Raw genomic sequence first — 19,892 nt, 5'->3', positions numbered from 1 at the left:
GTATTTTAGGACTGGGGCAACTCATGGTAAAGGTGGTATAACTTCTCATCACTTGCCATAGTATTAGTATTACTAAAGCAAGTCTAATTATATATAATTAGATTATCTTTCTATTCTATTACCTCAAGAAAGAACTTAAGTTGTTTTTTATTCCAGAGATTGATTCCAAGAAAATAGTTATTACTAATCTTGGAAGTTTATTTTCCACTTGGTTAGACTATAATAAATTTAGTTTAATCCTTTATTCAAGTGTATGCAAACAAAGTTTGCACCTGAAGTATCTTCAGGACTGAGGCAACTCATAGTAAAGGTGGACCAAGCTCTCATCACCCCTTGTCTCAGTATCTCCCATAATGCAAATCACATCTCCTTGTGGACATGTATAATGCATAGCATTATACATGATTTGCATTATGGGAGATAGTGAGACAAGGAGTGCTGAGAGCTCAGTCCACCTTTACTACGAGTTTATTACTTAGTAAAGTCCACCTTTACTAAGCTCTCATCACTCCTTGTCTCAGTCAGTATCTCCCATAATGCAAAGCACATCTCCTTGCAGACATAATAATGCATAGCATTATACATGCTTTGCATTATAGAAGATACTAAGACAAGGAGTGATGAGAGCTTGGTCCACCTCCACTATGAGTTGTCTCACTCCTGAAGATACTTCAGGTGCAAACTTTGTTTGCATACACTTGGATAAAGGATTAAACTAAATTTATTATAGTCTAACCAAGTGGAAAATAAACTTCCAACATCTTTCTCTAAATCCAGAGTAATTTAATAATAAGGTGGTACACCTTTGGCAATTCGTATAGGAAAATATAACCTCTCTATTGCTTCTGCCTTAGTATCACCAATTCTGGGTCTGGCTCCCACCGACGAGACCTCAACAAAGGTCGAAACTGGTCTGGGTAGTGGCCCTTCCCTTAATGCATAGCATTATACATGTCAGCAAGGAGATGTGCTTTGCATTATGGGAGATACTAAGACAAGGAGTGATGAGAGCTCGGTTCACCTTTACTACGAGTGGTCTCAGTCCTGAAGACATCAAGTGCAAACTTTGTTTGCATACACTTGGATAAAGGATTAAACTAAATTTATTATAGTTATTACTAATCCTTTAATATCTTTTTTTATTTTTTTGGAAATCACTTGGGTTAAAAAAAAAAAAGGCAAAAGTAAGAAATCAGGAAGCTGCATGCAAAATCTGCATTTTGAAATCTGTTGATACGGCAGTGATTGTTTGATACAGAATTTGTGATATGTCAATACTACATGATTTAAAATTTTCTTTGGTAAATGAAATCAACGAAAGATATGATTATTTTATAAACGTAATAATAAGTATGGTGCATGTTACAATTCTTTATTGTATTTTTGATAACAGTAGGAGAAATAAAAATGAAAATTCTGCCTTGAAGTTTTTAGTTTTCAGAGTTTATTTCCAAGAAAGGTTATTACTGACTCTTTACTTTTTTAGTTATTTATTTTTTTTGGAAATCAACTGGGTTAGAAAGGCACAAATAAGAATTCAATTGTGAATGGGAAGGAGTAGTGCATGGGAAGCTTTGAAAAGATGAGATATCTGAATGTGTCCCTAGAGTTCAAAGAACAAATAGAATAGGAGTGAAGTCGATGATGTGGAAGGAATGTTGTAAGAATAATAGTGAAAGTTATGAAATATATAAAGCACAGGCCAGAAAAGTTATGAGTATTACGCAGAAAGATAAGTTGGAGTATGACAAGAAACAGGCTAAAGGCAACCCAAAAAGAATTTTATCATCATGCTGCAAGCAAAAGAAAGAATGAATGAATGAATGCAGAAGAACAACTTTATTGAATGCAAACAGTACTCTAGAATCAGAACAGATGAGATAGTTAAAATAATGAGTTCTCACTTCATCAAAATCTATCAACATGGTACATAATGCACAGTGGTACAACTACATTGGATGAAGAGATGCATGAGAAGGAGATTCTAGAGCTGCTGCATAACCTGGATAAGAATTCAGCAGTTGGGACAGATGGGATATCAGCACATGTGTTCAAAGAATGTTCAGCCAAACTGGCTAGGTTCTTGACATGTTTGTATAATTTGAGTCTTAGTTCAGGAAAGATCCCACAGGAATGGAATCAATGTATGATAATCCCATTGCATGAGGGTAGTGCAAAGACTGATGTGTGTTTAACTATCAACCTATTAGTATCTCTGAAGTAATGGCAAAGATTCTACAGAAGTTGGTAAGAGTTCACATAGAGAAATGGGTGAACAAACAAGATATACTTTGCAAGGAACAATATGGATTTACTAAAGAGAGGTCATGTCTGAGTAATTTGTACATATTTTATAATAATGTTACAGCTGAGTTGGATAAAGGGAATGGATACATTATGACAATGTTGGATTTTGCAAAGGCATTTGATAGAATATCACATGAAAGGTTGTTGCATAAACTAAAGAATATGGATTGGAATATAAAGTATTGGTTTGGATAGCAGAAAATGGAATATAGGGGATGTGAATTTGTCAAATTGAAAGTAACCAGGGGTATGCTCCAGGGATCGATCTCTGGACAACTGAGTTCAGGTGTGGTCATATCAAGGTCTTGTAAAGAGGCAAACTGACTTCCATATCCTTATAGGTCAATGTTCATTACTCATTATCCTATGAGTTGTATTTACAATTTTTTTTTCTTATGTGACCTTTGAACTTCAACTTTCTATCCTTTCTTTTAGTGTTGCACAGTGATCAGCATTCATTTTAGAAATTACAGACTTTACAACCATGTTATAAATAACTATTTTAATTTCCCGACGTTTTGACCTTCATATTAAGGTCATTATCTGGAGTATATACAAATATACAAGAACAAGCTGAGTTACATTTCACACAGTCTCATTACTCCTTGTCTCAGTCAGTATCTCCCATAATGCAAAGCACATCCATCTCCTTGCAGACATAATAATGCATAGCATTATGGAAGATACTGAGACAAGGAGTGATGAGAGCTTGGTCCACCTCCACTATGAGTTGTCTCACTCCTGAAGATACTTCAGGTGCAAACTTTGTTTGCATACACTTGGATAAAGGATTAAACTAAATTTATTATAGTCTAACCAAGTGGAAAATAAACTTCCAACATCTTTCTCTAAATCCAGAGTAATTTAATAATAAGCTGGTACACCTTTGGCAATTCGTATAGGAAAATATAAGAAACAATCATTTGATCACCGGTTATTCTACTGGCATGGCTTCTAGTGAAAAAAAAAAAAAAAGAAGATAAAATTAAAAATGAATTATTTAGAAACTACATCAAAGCTAAATTCTATTCAAGACAATATGAGAGAAACATTCTTTCATATAGATAGTTTTTTTACAGTAACAATGATGTCCTATTTTTAACATGACAATTGTTATATTAGATTTAGGATTCTGGATTATCTACAGTCCTTTTTATAGTTAACTCTTAGGGAGAAAGGCTCCATGGGTAGAATATGCCTTCCATATGCTTGGGATTTTTAGACCATCATTATTGTTCAGATTGGGGTGGTTGATAAGAATCTCACAGGCTTCCTTAAATTTGCGTTCATACCATGTTTTGGTGTGATGTAAACAACTGGTGCTTTTCCAGTCAATTCTATGTATTCTATCTATCTTTCTCCCTACAAAAAGAAGGCACAGTCATTATCCCCCCCCCATTGCTAACTTTTATATGGAACATTTTGAGCAACATGTCCTCGATTCCTCTCCTTTAAAACCCAAAGTCTGGCTTAGATAAGTTGACGATGTCTTCGTAATCTGGCCCCATGGCTGCCAGACACTAGACACTTTCCTTAGCCACCTAAACAAACAACACAAACGCATACAGTTTACAATTGAAATTGTAAAACAGAACACACTTCTGTTTCTAGATACACTTGACACATGTCTTCCTTCTGGCAGTCTTTCCTTCACTGTTTACCAGAAACTGACACATACTGGCCAACATATACACATAAACTCCTACCACCAACACAAAAACTAGGTGTCATTAATACACTAAAAAACAGGGCTTTGAAGATCTGCTCGAATGAATAAGTGCTGAAAGACGAATTTAAAGTTATCAGCAATACTTTTCTAAAAAATGGTTACAGCCAAACCACTATTAACAAAATTCTCTACGAGACCTCAATAAAAAAACAAAGATAAACCAGACTACAAAAAAATATAACCATTCCTTACATTAAAGGGACATCAGATAAAATAAACAGAATACTACAGAAACACAACCTAAGAGACACCTTTAAACCTCCTGCAAAATTAAAAAGTTTACTCAACTCATTCAAAGACCCACTCCTTCCGCTGGCCCACCCTGGAGTATACCGCATTTATTGCACCTGTAATCTACCATATATAGGGGAAACACGATGCACAATTCCTATCAGACAAAAGGAACATAACACATTAAATATAACAACTATGGTGAAGCTGACCTTTCTGATTATGCCCTGAACACTTTACATAGAATTGACTGGAAACGCACCAGTTGTTTATATCACACGAAAACATGGTATGAACACAAATTTAAGGAAGCCTGTGAGATTCTTATCAACCACCCCAATCTGAACAATAATGATGGTCTAAAAATCCCAATCATATGGAAGGCACATATTCTACCCAAATTTTTTGTTCACGGAACCTTTCTCCCTAAGAGTTAACTATAAACAGGACTATAGATAATCCAGAATCCTAAATCATGTTAAAAATAAGACATCATTGTTATTGTAAGAAAACTATCTATATGAAAGAATGTTTCTCTCATGCTATCATAAAGAGAATTTAACTTTGATGTAGTTTCTAAATAATTAATTTTATCTGTATTTTATTTTATTTTTCACTAGAGGTCATGCCAGTAGAATAACTGGTGATCAAATCAGTTTCTTTAGCTTACTGTGTGAAATGTAACTCACCTTGCCCTTGTATATACTCCAGATGATGATCTTAATATGAAGGTCGAAACATTGGGAAATTAAAATAGCTATTTATAACATGGTTGTAAAGTCCATAATTTCTAAAATCAACTTTCTATCCACCATAATTCCAAGATCTCTAGGATTTGAAAGGAGATCTTCAGCTGTTTGCAGATGATGCAAAGATAGGCAGGGCAATCAGAGAAGCTGCTGATATACAGCATTCACAGGGTGAACAATAATGGCTATCCATTTAATGTTATCAAGTGTAAAGTTATGCACTTTGGAATTGATGCAATATCCAACAGCATATTATATTAGTGGGATTAAGCTTGGAGTAACTAATGAGGCTCGAGATCTTGAAGTTATGATGAACAGAAAGTAGAAGTTTGAAAGTCACATAAGAAAAACATTGCAACTCATAGGGTAATTGCAATGTTAAAATGAACATTGACATATAAGGATATGGACAGTTTGCCTCTTTACAAGATCTTGATATGACCACACCTGAACTACTGTGCTCAGATTTGGTCGTTTGTGTACCAAAGGGATAAAGAAGCTGTGGAAAATATTGCAAAGAATAGTTATAATGATGATATTGGGATTATGGGAATCTACAAGGATAGATTGAAAGTATGTGGACTGCAGACACTGATAGATAGAAGGAAGGGTGGGGTGACATGATAAAGGTCTATAAACTTTTGAGAGAGCATTATAGGATATCAGTTGATAAAATTTTTCATTATATGAAAGGTGGGGTGAGGACAAGGGGCCATCTGTGGAGGTTAAATTTGCATGCAGTTAAGAAAGAGTAAGTGCTAGATTTCTCTCCCATAGAACAGTGAGTGAGTGGAACAGTCTGCCTGTTTAAGTTGCAAGTGCATCTAGTATGAATAAGTTTAAGAGAAGGTATGACAGCTGGTGTGGTTGACTTTAGCCTCCCTCAATCAGTTCTTGGCTCCCTGGTGGTTTAATAATAATAATAAGCTTAACATTTATATTTAACATCGGTTATATAAAATAATCAACAGTTCAGTGAATTGATTGATAATTAGAATACAGATGCACATTTTTATTTTCAGTGAGTTCATGTGCTAACCCCTTTCTTAAAATAATGTTTAATTAAATTTAAATGAAAATAGAGTAATGTGGGCAAATATGAGAATGGGGAACTGGACAATGAGACTTATTTGTGCCTATGGTCCCACAGAAGGTTCTACTAAGGTAGAAGTGGAGGAATTTTTTGACGCTTTAGAAAAAAGCAACTGACACAATGAAGAAGGAAAAGTTGGTCCTTGTTGGGGATCTAAATAGTAGAGTAGGAAATGATTGTCAGACATACAGAAATATTTTGGGAAAATTTGGAGAAAAGAGCAAAGCTAATAATAATGACGAATACCTATTGGATTTCTGCTCAGGACATGGACTGGTTATTACTAACACCATGTTCCAACATAATAATGTGCACAAATTCACATGGAGAGAAGAGGCAAGGAATAAGAAAAGTCTCATTGACTATGTTATTGTTGATAGTGATGTTTTCTCCCTGGTGCAGGACACCAGAATGTACAGAGGATTTGAAATTGGAAGTGATCACTATTTAGTCTTGAGCAGGATAAAATTGAATTTCATGTTGAAAAGAATAACATGTAAGAAAGTTTTAAAGTGAATAAAAGTTGAGCAGCTCTCAGATGTGAACTGTAGACTAAAATACACAAAGATTATTAAAGAAAAAATGAAAGAGTTTGAGAACAGGAATCAAACCTCGGAGATTCAGTGGCAAGCCTTGAAAAAAGCCCTGAATGATTCAGCTAGAGAGGCATGTGGTGAAGTTGTCTGCAAGGATAGAAAAATTAGAACTCCATGGTGGACACAAGAAGTTAAAGAGGCAGTGAAAGAAAACAAGAAAGCATATCAAAAGTTCCTGGCAAATAAGTCAGCTTGTGCTCTTAGAGAATACAGAGACAAATGCAAGAATGCCAAACACTGTGTAAAACTAGCTAAGCAAAAGTCATGGGAGGACTTTGGCAAGGATACAGAAAATAAATATCAAGAAGGTGGCAAAACATTCTAAAGGTTGTTGAAGAAGCTTAGGAATGGAGGAAAGAGTGCTGTAAAAGGAGTTAGAGATCATAAAGGTGACATGAAAATAGGAGAAAAAGATAGCTTTGAAGTATGGAGTAATTACTTTGAAAAACTGCTAAATGAAACAAGCAGTGATGACAGCACAGTGGTAAAAAACACTGACCAGGCATGCAGTCAGGAATACATATCCATACTTGAAGGTAGAAAAAGCCATCAAAGGCTTGAAATGTGGAAAGGCAGCAGGAGAGATGATATTCGACCAGAAATGCTGAAGTATGGTGGTATAAAAGTCTTGCAGTGGCTGCACTGCATAGTTCAGAAAGCCTGGACAGAGGGATGAATTCACGATGATTGGAGTAGAGCTCTAATAGTGCTCATATATAAAAAGGGAAATAAAACTGAATGTGAGAATTACAGAGGTATTTCCCTACTGAGTGTTCCTGGCAAGATTTATGCAAGTATACTGAGAAACAGTTGAGAAGAATTGTGGAAGAAAAGCTGGGTGAAGAACAAGCTGGATTCAGGCCAAATAGAGGCTGTCAGGATCAGATCATCACTTTACGACAAATAGTCGAGAAAGCATGGGAATCTAACAAAGATCTGTATTTAAGTTTTGTCGATTTGGAAAAGGCATATGAGGTGCCAAGAGAGAAGCTATTCAATATGCTACAGTTATATGGTGTCAATGGGGCATTATATCAAGCAATACTTAGTCTTTATTTAAGTTGTAAGTTAGCAGTAAGAATTGAAGTAAGTACAGGAAGATGGTTTAATGTTAAATCTGGTGTGAGACAAGGATGTACATTATCCCCTCTGTTATTCATTATCTATATGGATCACATTATGAAAGAAAGTGGTATTAAGCATGATATCAGAATTGGAGTTGTTAATGTCAGCTCTTTGCTTTATGCGGATGATGTTATACTTCTAAATAAATCCGCTACAAGTCTGCAAGATTCTCTGACTAAATTGAATAACTGTTGTAATAGATATGATATGAAGGTCAGCAATAAAAAGACAAAGACAATGAAAATAGGCAGAATCATTGAAAATGTCAACTGTGTTGTGAATGGAGAACCTGTGGAACATGTAAAACATTTCAGCTACTTAGGCACAATTTTTAGTGAAGATGGTAAATTAAATATAGAAATAGATAACAGAATCAGCAAAGCTGGTATGGTGGGAAGTCAATTGAATAAATTCATATGGAATAAGAGAGAAATTAGTCGGAACACTAAATTAGCTGTATACAAGACAGTGTTCAAACCAGTTTTAACTTATGGATCTGAGAGCTGGGTCACAAGTAAAACACCAAAGATTAGAGACCGCAGATATGAGAGTCATAAGAAAGATTAAAGGCGTGAACAGATGGCATCAATGGCAATATCATATTAAAAACGAGGATATTAGGAAAGAACTTGACATTGTCAGCATCCAGGAATGCATTAGCAGAGCTAATCTCAGGTGGTATGGTCACTTAAACCATACCACCTGAGATTGGGTGAGGAAAGATTAGCAAAAGAAGTGTTCTCTGCCAGGTCAGCAGGAAAACGACCCAGAGGAAGACCAAGAAATAGGTGGATTGAAACGATACAAAGTGCCTTATCAGAAATATAAGGTCTGATAATGTTGGAGTCTTGACAAGTAACAGACTGATTTGGAGGAAAATTGTAGATAGGAAGTTAGTAATGATGTAAATTTTTTTTCATGTAGTACTATCATATCCTGTACACCCCTTAAGGGTACATGACAGGAATTTGATGATGATGAAAATCTACAGTTGTAGCAATAAGTAGTCAGAGAAGTTTATAATTATCTGCAGTGCTACTTTGTTAAGTAGCACTGCAGATAATTATAGATAATGTTATATAGATTATAGATAATCACAGAAATCAGATAATGCTACTTTGTTAAGTAGTACTGGAGTTATGTGCAGGACTGCTGATTGTAATGAATGCTTTCTGCTGTCTTTATGACTAATATAGGATGATATAATCATAGAATTGAAATATAGTTAACCACTGATATATACATCATCAGGCATAGAAACTAAACCATTTTATGTAATGCACCATTTTGAAAAGTAAGTTTTTTAATAACTTAAAATATTACTTTTAGGAATTTTCTATTCCATTAAGATAATTCTTGTAGAAAGGCTTACACGTTGGTTATACATGATTATTAAATAACTTAAGGAATTCACTACATATACTAAAATATAAATTAAATTAAACTTTAATATATATTTCCAATATTTTTCCAATACAGCCACTCTGGGCTTGCAGACCATGCTCTGGATACATGCCACAGAATAAGGTAGAAGAAAGCCACAGTAATACACTGCAGCAAGTTCAAATTTGAAAGACTATTCATGGAATCAGCCTCAACAAATTTGGATGCATGAGACTGCCCCAAATTTGGGAAACATACATCAGGAGAACTTCAGCCCAACGGCCAAGAATACCTAATATAGCCCGCTAGGGGGCATCATCAAGACTTGAGGAAAAACAGTAGCTTCCTCGCTTCATCCTTATTTGCCGTGTGTAGTGCCTGTGTGCACATGTCTTTATCTTAAGTTCCCATGAAAATGGCAACATGATGTTGCCAAAATATTGGAAATATATATTAAAGTTTAATTTAATTTATATTCTAGTATACGTTGCGAATTCCTTAAGTTATTTAATAATCCATTAAGATAGTTCATTAATACTAGTTTTACACTAAAATTTCATCAAAAAAATTTGGAACTAGAACCAGAATAGCATATATAACTGGGGAATCTGTAAAAATGTGCCTGCTTGATGCAGAAGGGGCATGATAATACAGTCAAGCAAGTTCCTGCCTCATGCAGAACATGTAAATATCCCTCTCAAAAATTGCACATGGCATGGCTAAATGTTACCTGGGCATTAGGTTCAAAAGGAGAACTAATGTATAAGCCCATAGAGTGGCAATTTAAGTGAAAAGAAAAGAGGATTTTGAACAACAATATATATATATATCTCCCCAAGTTAAAAAATTAATTAAATTACATCTATATCTCCTCCAGAGATTCTTATTAAAAATAAAAACACCTCGTAGCAACTTGTATAGGTAAAGTTGATGAGGCTCTGTATTACTAAAACCTTGGTATTTAGGGTCTAGCTACTCACTGAGGAGACCTCAAAAAAGGTTGAAACCGGTCTGGGTAGTGACCCCACCCATAATGCATTGCAGTATACATCTTCTAGTGAGATGTGCTTTACATTATGGGAAATACTAAAAATAGTGATCAGAGCTTTACCATCTTTACAGTGAGTTGCCCTGGTGTTGTACCATCTTTAGACTTGAACTATGTTTCAGGCGCAAACTTAACTGTTTGCTTACTTGGGATTAGGAGTTAAATAACCAAGCTTATAAAATTACTTGGTAACCCTAATATATATATATACAGGATGATTCAGAACTCTTGGGCCAAACTTTAAGGGGTGATAGAACACGCCTAAACAAGCACTTTTTGTCATACAATGCATAATCCAAACTCAAGCGGTGAAGCGCTAGGGGTTAACAACTACTGTGTTAGGAAATGAAGAAACACAAGAATGACAGAGGAGATTTGAAACAATTGCAGAAATTACAGAACATAAATTAAAGAATTTTATTGAACAATTACAGAAACGGCTTAAAAGAGCGACCGCCAACATTAATGCAGGCTTCACACCTTTGATGTAGTGATTGCGTACAGTGGTGAAAACACCAGGCATTTTTTGTACAGCAGCAATAGAAATCCTGGCAGCAAGGTCCTCATTGGAATCGATGGGGCTATCGTACATCAGGCTTTTCATATGGCCCCATAAGGAAAAAGTCCAGACATGAGAGATCGGGCGATCGTGGCGGCCAAGTGAAGCGACCACCCTGACCAATCCATCGTCCTGGAAATGTTGCATCCAAGGAATTCCGCACATCCATGCTGAAATGGGGTGGCGCTCTGTCGTGTTGGAACCACATACATGTTTGAATGTTTCCTGGAACAGGGTTCAGTAATTGTGGCAAGACCTCTTGTAAAAATACAAGGTACATTCTCCCATTCAGTCATGCTGGCAGAAAGTATGGGCCAATCAAATGGTCATGTAGGATTCCCAAACATTTATGGAGAAACATCACTGGTATGAATGTGGACATGTGGAGTGTGGATTTCTGCTCGCTCCCACATGATAATTGTGGGTATTAAAAATGCCCTCACATGTAAAGGTGCATTCGTCAGTGAATAAGACATGTGCATCAAAGTCCAGCTGCACTGCAGTCTGCTGCAGGAACCACTATGCAAAATCCACACGAGGCCCGTAATCTGTAGGTGTCAAGGCGTGCACCCTCTGTGCATGGTAGGGGTGTAATCGTACGTCTCATAGAACTCGCCACACTGTCGATTGGGGCACAAGTACGGCATGGTAAATTGCTCGCGTGCTACCTTCAGGACGATCTGCAACCCTACATAGAATTTCCTCTGTAACACGTGGCGTCCTCGCATTCCTTGCATGCCCTGCATCCTGCATACCACTGACAAAGGAGCCCATTTTGCACAGATACCGGTGCAATCGCTGAAAGGTTTTATAATCAGGCACACATCTGGTCAGAAAGCACTCTCGGTACAGTCTTTGGGCTTCCCTCACATTCGTGTCCGCAGCTCTCTAAATGAAATGCATGTCAGCCTTCTCCTGATTTGTGAAAGAATCCATCCTTTTTGCACTCCACGGTAGAAATAATGACAATTGCAAAAACCAGCGCTTATAAGTGTTCACTGGCAAGTGCCCTGTAGTGCTTTACCGCTTGAGTTTGGACCATGCATTGTATGATGAAAAGTGCTTGTTTAGGTGTGTTCTATCACCCCTTAAAGTTTCGCCCAAGAGTTCTGAATCACCCTGTATATACATATTATTATTATCTGAGACCTCCAGAACTTTAAGGCTCCTTAAGGATATTGACAGAAGAAAATTAAAATATTTTGGACACATAGAAAGGATGGAAGGAGGACTTCTCCAAACAGCAATAGAAGGTAAAGTTCCTGGAAAAAGGGGCAGGGGTAGACCATCAATGAGATGGATGGATGGATGGATGGATGGCGTGTGTGAAGTGACTGATCTTTAGAGAGTTGAGGCTACCAGAAAAGCAAACAACAGGACTACATGGCGAGGCCTGGTGTGGAACATCACCGAGCATCAGAGTGACCATATGGCATCTGTAGATGCCCAGTGAACTAGTAGTAGTAGAGACCTCCAGGGAGTCAAGGACTCATTGAAGGAGACTATAAATCACCCAAACCAGCTATCATACCTTCCCTTAAATCCATTTACCCTAGATGCACTCACTACCCCCTAAGGGCAAATTATTCCACTTACTTACTGCTCTCTGTGAGAAAAACCTAGCTCCTACCCCTTTCTTGACTGTGAACAAACTTAATTAAATATGATTATAATATATATTATACTTGACAAGAAATTATGTTCTTGTTTTTTAATCCTATATTAAGTGTGAATAGCTTCTCAACTCAATCTGCTTGTATATATAGAGGCTATTGACTTCATATCAATTGACTACTTAATACAAAAACACTTTGGAAAAGTCACTACTCTGACTGTCTCTGACCTTTACCGAGATCTCATCAGTGGGAGGTGGACCTAAGAGGATACCAAAGTTAAACCAATTACCTTCATTATGAACCACAGTGAGAGGAACACCAAGGTCACAAATCTAGGTTACTTTTTCATACTGCTGATGGAAAACATAAGATTCTCTGAAAACTCACAAGAATACCATATATTGAATTTAACAGCTTTGTGCCCAAATTCAAAGAAGCCACTAAAGTGACAAGTTGTTCAAACACAATAACATTATGAGCTAGTGAGGCACAATATACAGCCTCTCCTAGTTAAGTCACTCCTAGCTTCTCAAGGTATGCCCTGTTTCCACCAAAGGACATCTGTTTTCAGGGAGTATTTCTGCTGTAAAAAATCAGGCATTCCTAGTTGGTGGAAATGCCTACAAGGTTACATCATCAAGCTACCATCTATGCTGCTATGTTATGGCATGTAGGCTGAATGCTCTCTGTGCAAGTGACATGCCTAAGAGTATCTTTTCCAACTACGTTATCCTGCTTTTTCCTCTTCATCTATGAAATTCTAGCATGAGAGTAAACCTAAATATGTCATTGTGGTTAAATTAAAAAACAAACCTCCACCAAAAAAAATTGAAAAACTCAATAAATCTCCCCCAAAATTTCATCCATATCTACTTCACTAACATTCATGGTATAGACACCTGCAGACATCTAAGCCTGATCTTCTGTTTTTGACTAAATCCCAAAGCTCTACCACAACTCCTCTTAACTGTCCAAATTAACACCTCACCACAAGGGTGGTATTTGAGCAATCCAATATTCTTGGCAGAGGATGCCTAATTTTGAATCTCCTTGTTTTAACTTTCTGTAGCTTAATCCTTTCCTTTAGTGTGACACGGTGATCAGCATTCATTTTAGACAAATTATGGACTCTACAACCACGTTAGAAATAATAATTTTAATTTCCCGATGTTTCGACCTTTCATATTAAGGTCATCACATGGAGTACACACACACACACACACACACACATATATAGAGAGAGACAAGTTATATTACATTTCACACAGTATGCTAAAGAGACAATGACTTGATCAACGGTTATTCTACTGGCTTGACCTCTAGTGAAAAATTAGATTAAATTAAATTAAAATAAATGAAATAAAATGAAATAACTACATCAAAGCTATATTCTATTTAAGACAGCATCAGGGGATTCCCCCCAGAGATAGTTTTATTACAGCAAAAATTATATCCTAATTTAACATGACCATTGTTATTAGATTTAAGGTCCTGGATTACCTATAGTCCTATTTGTAATTAACTCTTAGGTAGAAAGGTTATGTGGGTAGAATATGTGGCTTCCATATTCTTGGGATTTCTAGACCATCATTATTGATAAAATTAGGGTGGTTGATAAGAATTTTACAGGCCTCCTTAAATTTACATTCATACCATGTTTTGAAAAAGCACCTGATGTAAACAACAGGTGCTTTTCCAGTCAATTCGAGCATGATCAGAAAGGCCAGCTTCACCATAGTTATTAAATCTAATGTGCTTCTGTAACACATTAAGATTTCACTGTCTCATTTATCTGCTGTCTCTACCATTTCTCTTGAAAATCATTCTGATTTCTTCAATTTCTGATCCTTGAAGCTCCATTTCATACAATCCAAATTCCTAAACAGCAACGTCAACTTCCTTGGTGACTTTAATGTCCAAAATTCTGTCTTCCCTTTTTCCAATTCTACTGACCAAGCTGGAAGAGAAGCAGAAGTAAGCAGTGACACATTGACACATCATCTCCCAACCATAATCCTTGAAAAGCCTCTCCATTCACTTTGGATCCCTTCTTAACTAGTTATCCTTCCAGGTACACTGTTGAGATGACAGTTGGTAATTCAGATCACAATCTCATTCAAGTTTCATCTCTAGTAGAACATGCTCTCCTCAACTTTTCACAATGTTGTGTACTCTGGGACTACAATAATGCTTAGCAAGAAAATTTCTGATACTTTTATTCTCTTCTATGTGGTCAGCTTTCTGTTTCCATTTTCCAGATGATACATACTGTGATCATGTTACAGAAATTATTCATGTTGGAATGGAGGGTTTCATTCCTCACTCTGTTTAATAGGTCCTACTCTATACCAAAGTCAAGAGTTTTCCAAAAAATGTGCCAAGATGGTCCAAGAAAAGGAAACATCCCACTGTAAATAGCAAGAGACAAAAACTCCAAGCTTCATTCAGCTTACATGGAAGCTGAAACAGCTGCAAGACCATCATTAACAGAGCTAAGTCTGACTTTCAAAGAGCTAAATGTAGAAAACTTGCCATGTACTGCAATGGCACCTTTCTGGTTCTTTGCAAAAACTGCTAAGTACAACTTTTGTCCATTTGCACTTTCACCTCTTTCTCAATGAAATGGTAGTACTGCGATATTACCTAAAGCTAAGAATGACCTCCAGGCATTATTCTCTTCATTCAACTTCTGCACAGATAACCAAAGCAAATCGCTTCTTTTAACTGGAACACCACATTGCATGCCGCTGTTACCTTCCACCAGAAAGACATTAATAGAATCTTGAAAAAATTGTAATAAAAAGGCTGATAAAATCCCACTAACTGTGTTCAAGAGATATGCTCCTGAATTAACACAAGTTCTTTCTTATCATCTATAAATTATATTATACTCAGTTGGAATCCATCCTTCCTCATTGCAGCCAGCCTATTATATATATAGTCAATTTCAAAAAGGTGATAAGCATCTTGTTCTCACCTCAGTCACACTTTCCTTATATAGCTTCTAAGGATGGGCCTCTTGTTCTCTCCCCCAACCTACTCACATTCTATGAAAAATCTTATCCACATTAACCTGATAATAACCCCTTACTAACTAATATGTCTCCTTTTTGAAACAGAATAGTTTCCTAAAAAAAGCAGTTCAATGTTTTTAGTTCAAATCAATTGGTTAGGATTATTAATTGTTAGGAGGTTATATATCAAAATAAAGAACTTTTATTATTAAAAGACCAGAAGACAAATGATAAAATGTACAAAGAGCCAACAAGTTTCACTAGAAACTGTCTAGCATTTTCAAGGCTGAAGTGGTGTGAAAACAAATGCATTAAGTTACATTTAAAACATACACTTTAGTAACTGTTAGGCCGTTACATTTGATCATTCGTGTTTGATGGCGTGCAAGTGTTCGAATGCTTCAGTCAGAATCCGGTACATGACCACGTGTTGTGTAGTTTTTTGCATATTGTAGTTCTGTTGAACTGAGAGAGATGATGAGATTTTTCCATATGTCTTTAAGAATAATACCTTGATTTCTATTTAAATTATTGCCTGTGCGTAGTACCACAGCTGCTTCTTTTAAAGTTCTGTGTCTGTAGTCATTCTCGATGTAAGGCATAGAACTGTTTTTCCAATCTATAACGTGATTTGATGATGAGAAATGATGAGCTAAACCAGATGTGATGATTCTATTATGATTGACACCCCCCACATGTTCCTTCTGTCTTATTTCAAAACTTCTAGAAGTCTGACCAATGTAAGAAAGGCCACACGTGCATGGAATTTCATATACTCCAGGACATTTGAAGAAAGGTACCTCATCTTTGGGTGATCTTAAGATTTGTCTGATCATGGTGGTTGGTTTAAAAACCACTCTGATGTTAAAAGCTCATTTTTATCCAAAAAAATTGGCGAGAATGTTAAAAGCTCATAACATCAGAGTGGGCCTAACATCAGAGTAATGGCCTAACAGTTACTAAAGTGCATGTTTTAAATGTAACTTAATGCATTTGTTTTCACACCAGTTCAGCCTTGAAAATGCTAGACAGTGGCTAGTGAAACTTGACTCTGTATATTTTATCATTTATCTTCTGGTCTTTTAATAATAAAACTTCTTTATTTTAATGCATCAGACCAAATATGTACAATTTAAGGTTATATATCATATAACATAACTCACTGCACTTTTCTATTTTCTAAATGAACTCTATTAAACAATGATGGATTTACATTTTCTGTTTTTTTATAACTTCACAATGTTCAATTGAAGCCTTCTAGACTCTTTTTCAACTATTATAATTTACACAGTGATCAGAAGTTCATTTATGAAAAATACAACTTTCTGACATAGGATATGGTATTGAAGTGCAGATTTTTGAACTCTCAAGGCAAAAATTAAACCTTAAACAGCTATCAAACAAGTGAAATCTTAAAAGGCATGCCAAGGCAACTTCAATGCTGATAGTTGTTTTCTAATCAACCCGAGCCAATTTCAAAACTTTTAAGTTCAAATTCCATTACTGTTTGCTAGGAAATCATATAAAATGATGATCATGATGAAATGATGATGGATTTATATCCTCTATAACTATACAATGGCAAATTAATTACTTTTCAAAATAAACAATTTTTTTAAAACCAACATGTACATAATTATTTTCTCATATAATATTCTTTTACAAGATTACACTTCTTAAATTTGCATGGCAACACTTGTCAGAGATAAAAGTTCAAAATTTTCAGTACTAAATGTTTTGACATCAGATAATATATCAATACTACAAAAATGGCATGCCAAATTATAGCAACAAGAGAATTTTGCTACAATAAACTTTATTTTTTATTACAGCCATATACAAATAATTAACAATTCATTTTTTTCTTCATCACTGCACAAAACACTAATATTTCTAAAATTCATATGGCAGTTTTGTAATCTGCAGTCTGTACAATCTAGAATGGAGTGTGTGAGAGCAAAAAACTGATATTCAAACTAACAGCTCTTACTATTATTGTTACTCACATGCTGCCAGCATTATCTAACAGTAATGCTAAAAGGCACATAAATGTTCAAGTAACATCATAGAATATTAGTTTTGATTATTTCAACATGATTTTTAGTTCAGTTTTTAATGAAAGATGGTTAAATACAGGATGCCCACATTGGACCTCCCTAGTTTCAAAGAATGGCAATCAAATTCAAAAAAACCGAAATGCAGAAATATGTAAGGTTTGGGTTGTTCAAATGTTCCAGAGACTCTTACAAGTTTCATCCAGAATTTTTTTTTTTACAAAAACTTGATGAGTGTTCCTTCTCATTTGTACAAACTTGACACCATGGTCTATACACTTAAGTAGTAGCAACATGCTGAAACTAGGGATGTCCAATGTGGACACCTTATAAATTAATATTCAGTAAAAACTTTATGAATTCTCTGCAATTCAAAATATTCAGCTTTGAATTAATAATTATAAATAATCCGGTTTTTCAGTTTCATAGTTCACAGCAGTGGTTCTCAACTTATATGCTTCACATACCCCCCCCCCCCAAGAAATGTGTATGTAAATTGGCGTACTCCTTGTATAGATAGATAAAACTATAGTTATAGTATAACTATGGAAATAAGATAAAATATATGTATATACATATTAAAGTTTGTATTCATAAATTACCTATATCGATAAACACAAAGAGTGACATAAACAATTTAACAAACATGTATAGACATGAACTACAGTGCCGTGCTTCATCACTCAGTTCTCAGAAATTAATTTGCCAACTTAGCAACTTTGTTACTAGATCTAGTGACTTTTAAGCTCTCACGGCGTACCCCCAAGGGGTATACATACCACAGGTGGAGAACCCATAGTTTACAGTATATTAAGAAAACTTTAAATGAAAAGATTTAGTTTACTTACCTCTTCAGATTCAAAAACATGACAGATCATCTTAGGAGTTCTCTTAATTTTGGAATCAGTGGGATCATCTGGACTATTTAGCACCCTTCGCCGAGCCATCAACACCACTAAATCACCAATATCAGCAATGTAAGATATTGTTCTCAATGCATGATCCATCATGATTTCCTAAAATTTGGAATTCTGATGAAAAAATTTTACAGCAAAATCATATATGTAATAATAAATATGAAATATAATTGTAATGATGCACATACTGACATAATGCATAATACAGTATTTAACCCTTATTTGACTACTGTTTAACTTACCTTAGCCCACAGATTAATTTTTCTATTTGCATTTTTGTGCAGCATGGTAACAAATAACTAAAATGTAATTTTTAATGGCAGTCTTATGATTTTATGTGTTGGGAAATTTTCCTTGATTGTAGGGCTCATTGAATATATTTTGTCTGTTTGGTTAGCATAATTTATTAATTGCATAGCATAATTTTGGTTTCTGAAACTGTATTAATTTTCACTTTCACAACATAAAAATACTTAATAATTATTTTAATAAGGTGATCAAAACACAAGTTCCAAAAAACAAAATTACCCTAAGCAAATAATAAATGATGCTAACCAAAGAGACAAAATTCGTTCAACCAGCCTTACTGTCAAAGAAAATTTTCTGATACATAAAACTGCCATACATCCATAATACATACAAAGCATTTAAGTACATATGTAAACATACTGAGTACAGATTAGTTTTTATTATCAATCACAAATTGGCCAACCTCTTAAAATCCACCAAACTTCACTCACACAAGAAAATATTGGAATACCACAAAGTGGTATTCCAATATTTTCATTTCATTTCATTCCAATATATTCCAATATGGAAATAAATTTCCTTGTCACCACAATTATGAAATTGTGTTGACAAGGAAATCATCGATGATCAGAGAACTATGGTCAAGATTACAAGAACACTTTTATGACTGTAATATACCATTCCAGTCTTATGATTTTATGTGTTGGGAAATTTTCCTTGATTGTAGGGCTCATTGAATATATTTTGTCTGTTTGGTTAGCATAATTTATTAATTGCATAGCATAATTTTGGTTTCTGAAACTGTATTAATTTTCACTTTCACAACATAAAAATACTTAATAATTATTTTAATAAGGTGATCAAAACACAAGTTCCAAAAAACAAAATTACCCTAAGCAAATAATAAATGATGCTAACCAAAGAGACAAAATTCGTTCAACCAGCCTTACTGTCAAAGAAAATTTTCTGATACATAAAACTGCCATACATCCATAATACATACAAAGCATTTAAGTACATATGTAAACATACTGAGTACAGATTAGTTTTTATTATCAATCACAAATTGGCCAACCTCTTAAAATCCACCAAACTTCACTCACACAAGAAAATATTGGAATACCACAAAGTGGTATTCCAATATTTTCATTTCATTTCATTCCAATATATTCCAATATGGAAATAAATTTCCTTGTCACCACAATTATGAAATTGTGTTGAC

At 35.2% G+C, this 19,892-nt stretch overlaps 1 protein-coding gene across 6 annotated transcripts in view; it reads right to left on the bottom strand.

Moving 5' to 3' along the window:
* Positions 1-19,892, bottom strand: part of LOC150092956 (uncharacterized) — a 511,183-nt gene that overhangs the window by 47,000 nt on the left and 444,291 nt on the right. For all 6 annotated transcript variants that reach the window (XM_090414059.1, XM_090414064.1, XM_090414063.1 and 3 more), the window contains exon 9: positions 18,353-18,520. In XM_090414059.1, the coding sequence (XP_090270185.1) occupies positions 18,353-18,520 (168 nt within the window). The remainder of the gene's footprint in view (positions 1-18,352; positions 18,521-19,892) is intronic.

This window comes from Typopeltis vanoorti, chromosome 24 (genome assembly GCF_054136105.1).
Source record: "Typopeltis vanoorti isolate ZY-2024b chromosome 24, IOZ_Tvanoo_1.0, whole genome shotgun sequence".
Classification (NCBI taxonomy): Eukaryota; Metazoa; Arthropoda; class Arachnida; order Uropygi; family Thelyphonidae; genus Typopeltis; species Typopeltis vanoorti.
The sequence above is the reverse complement of the archived record's forward strand: the minus strand, read 5'-3'. Positions and strand labels throughout refer to the sequence as shown.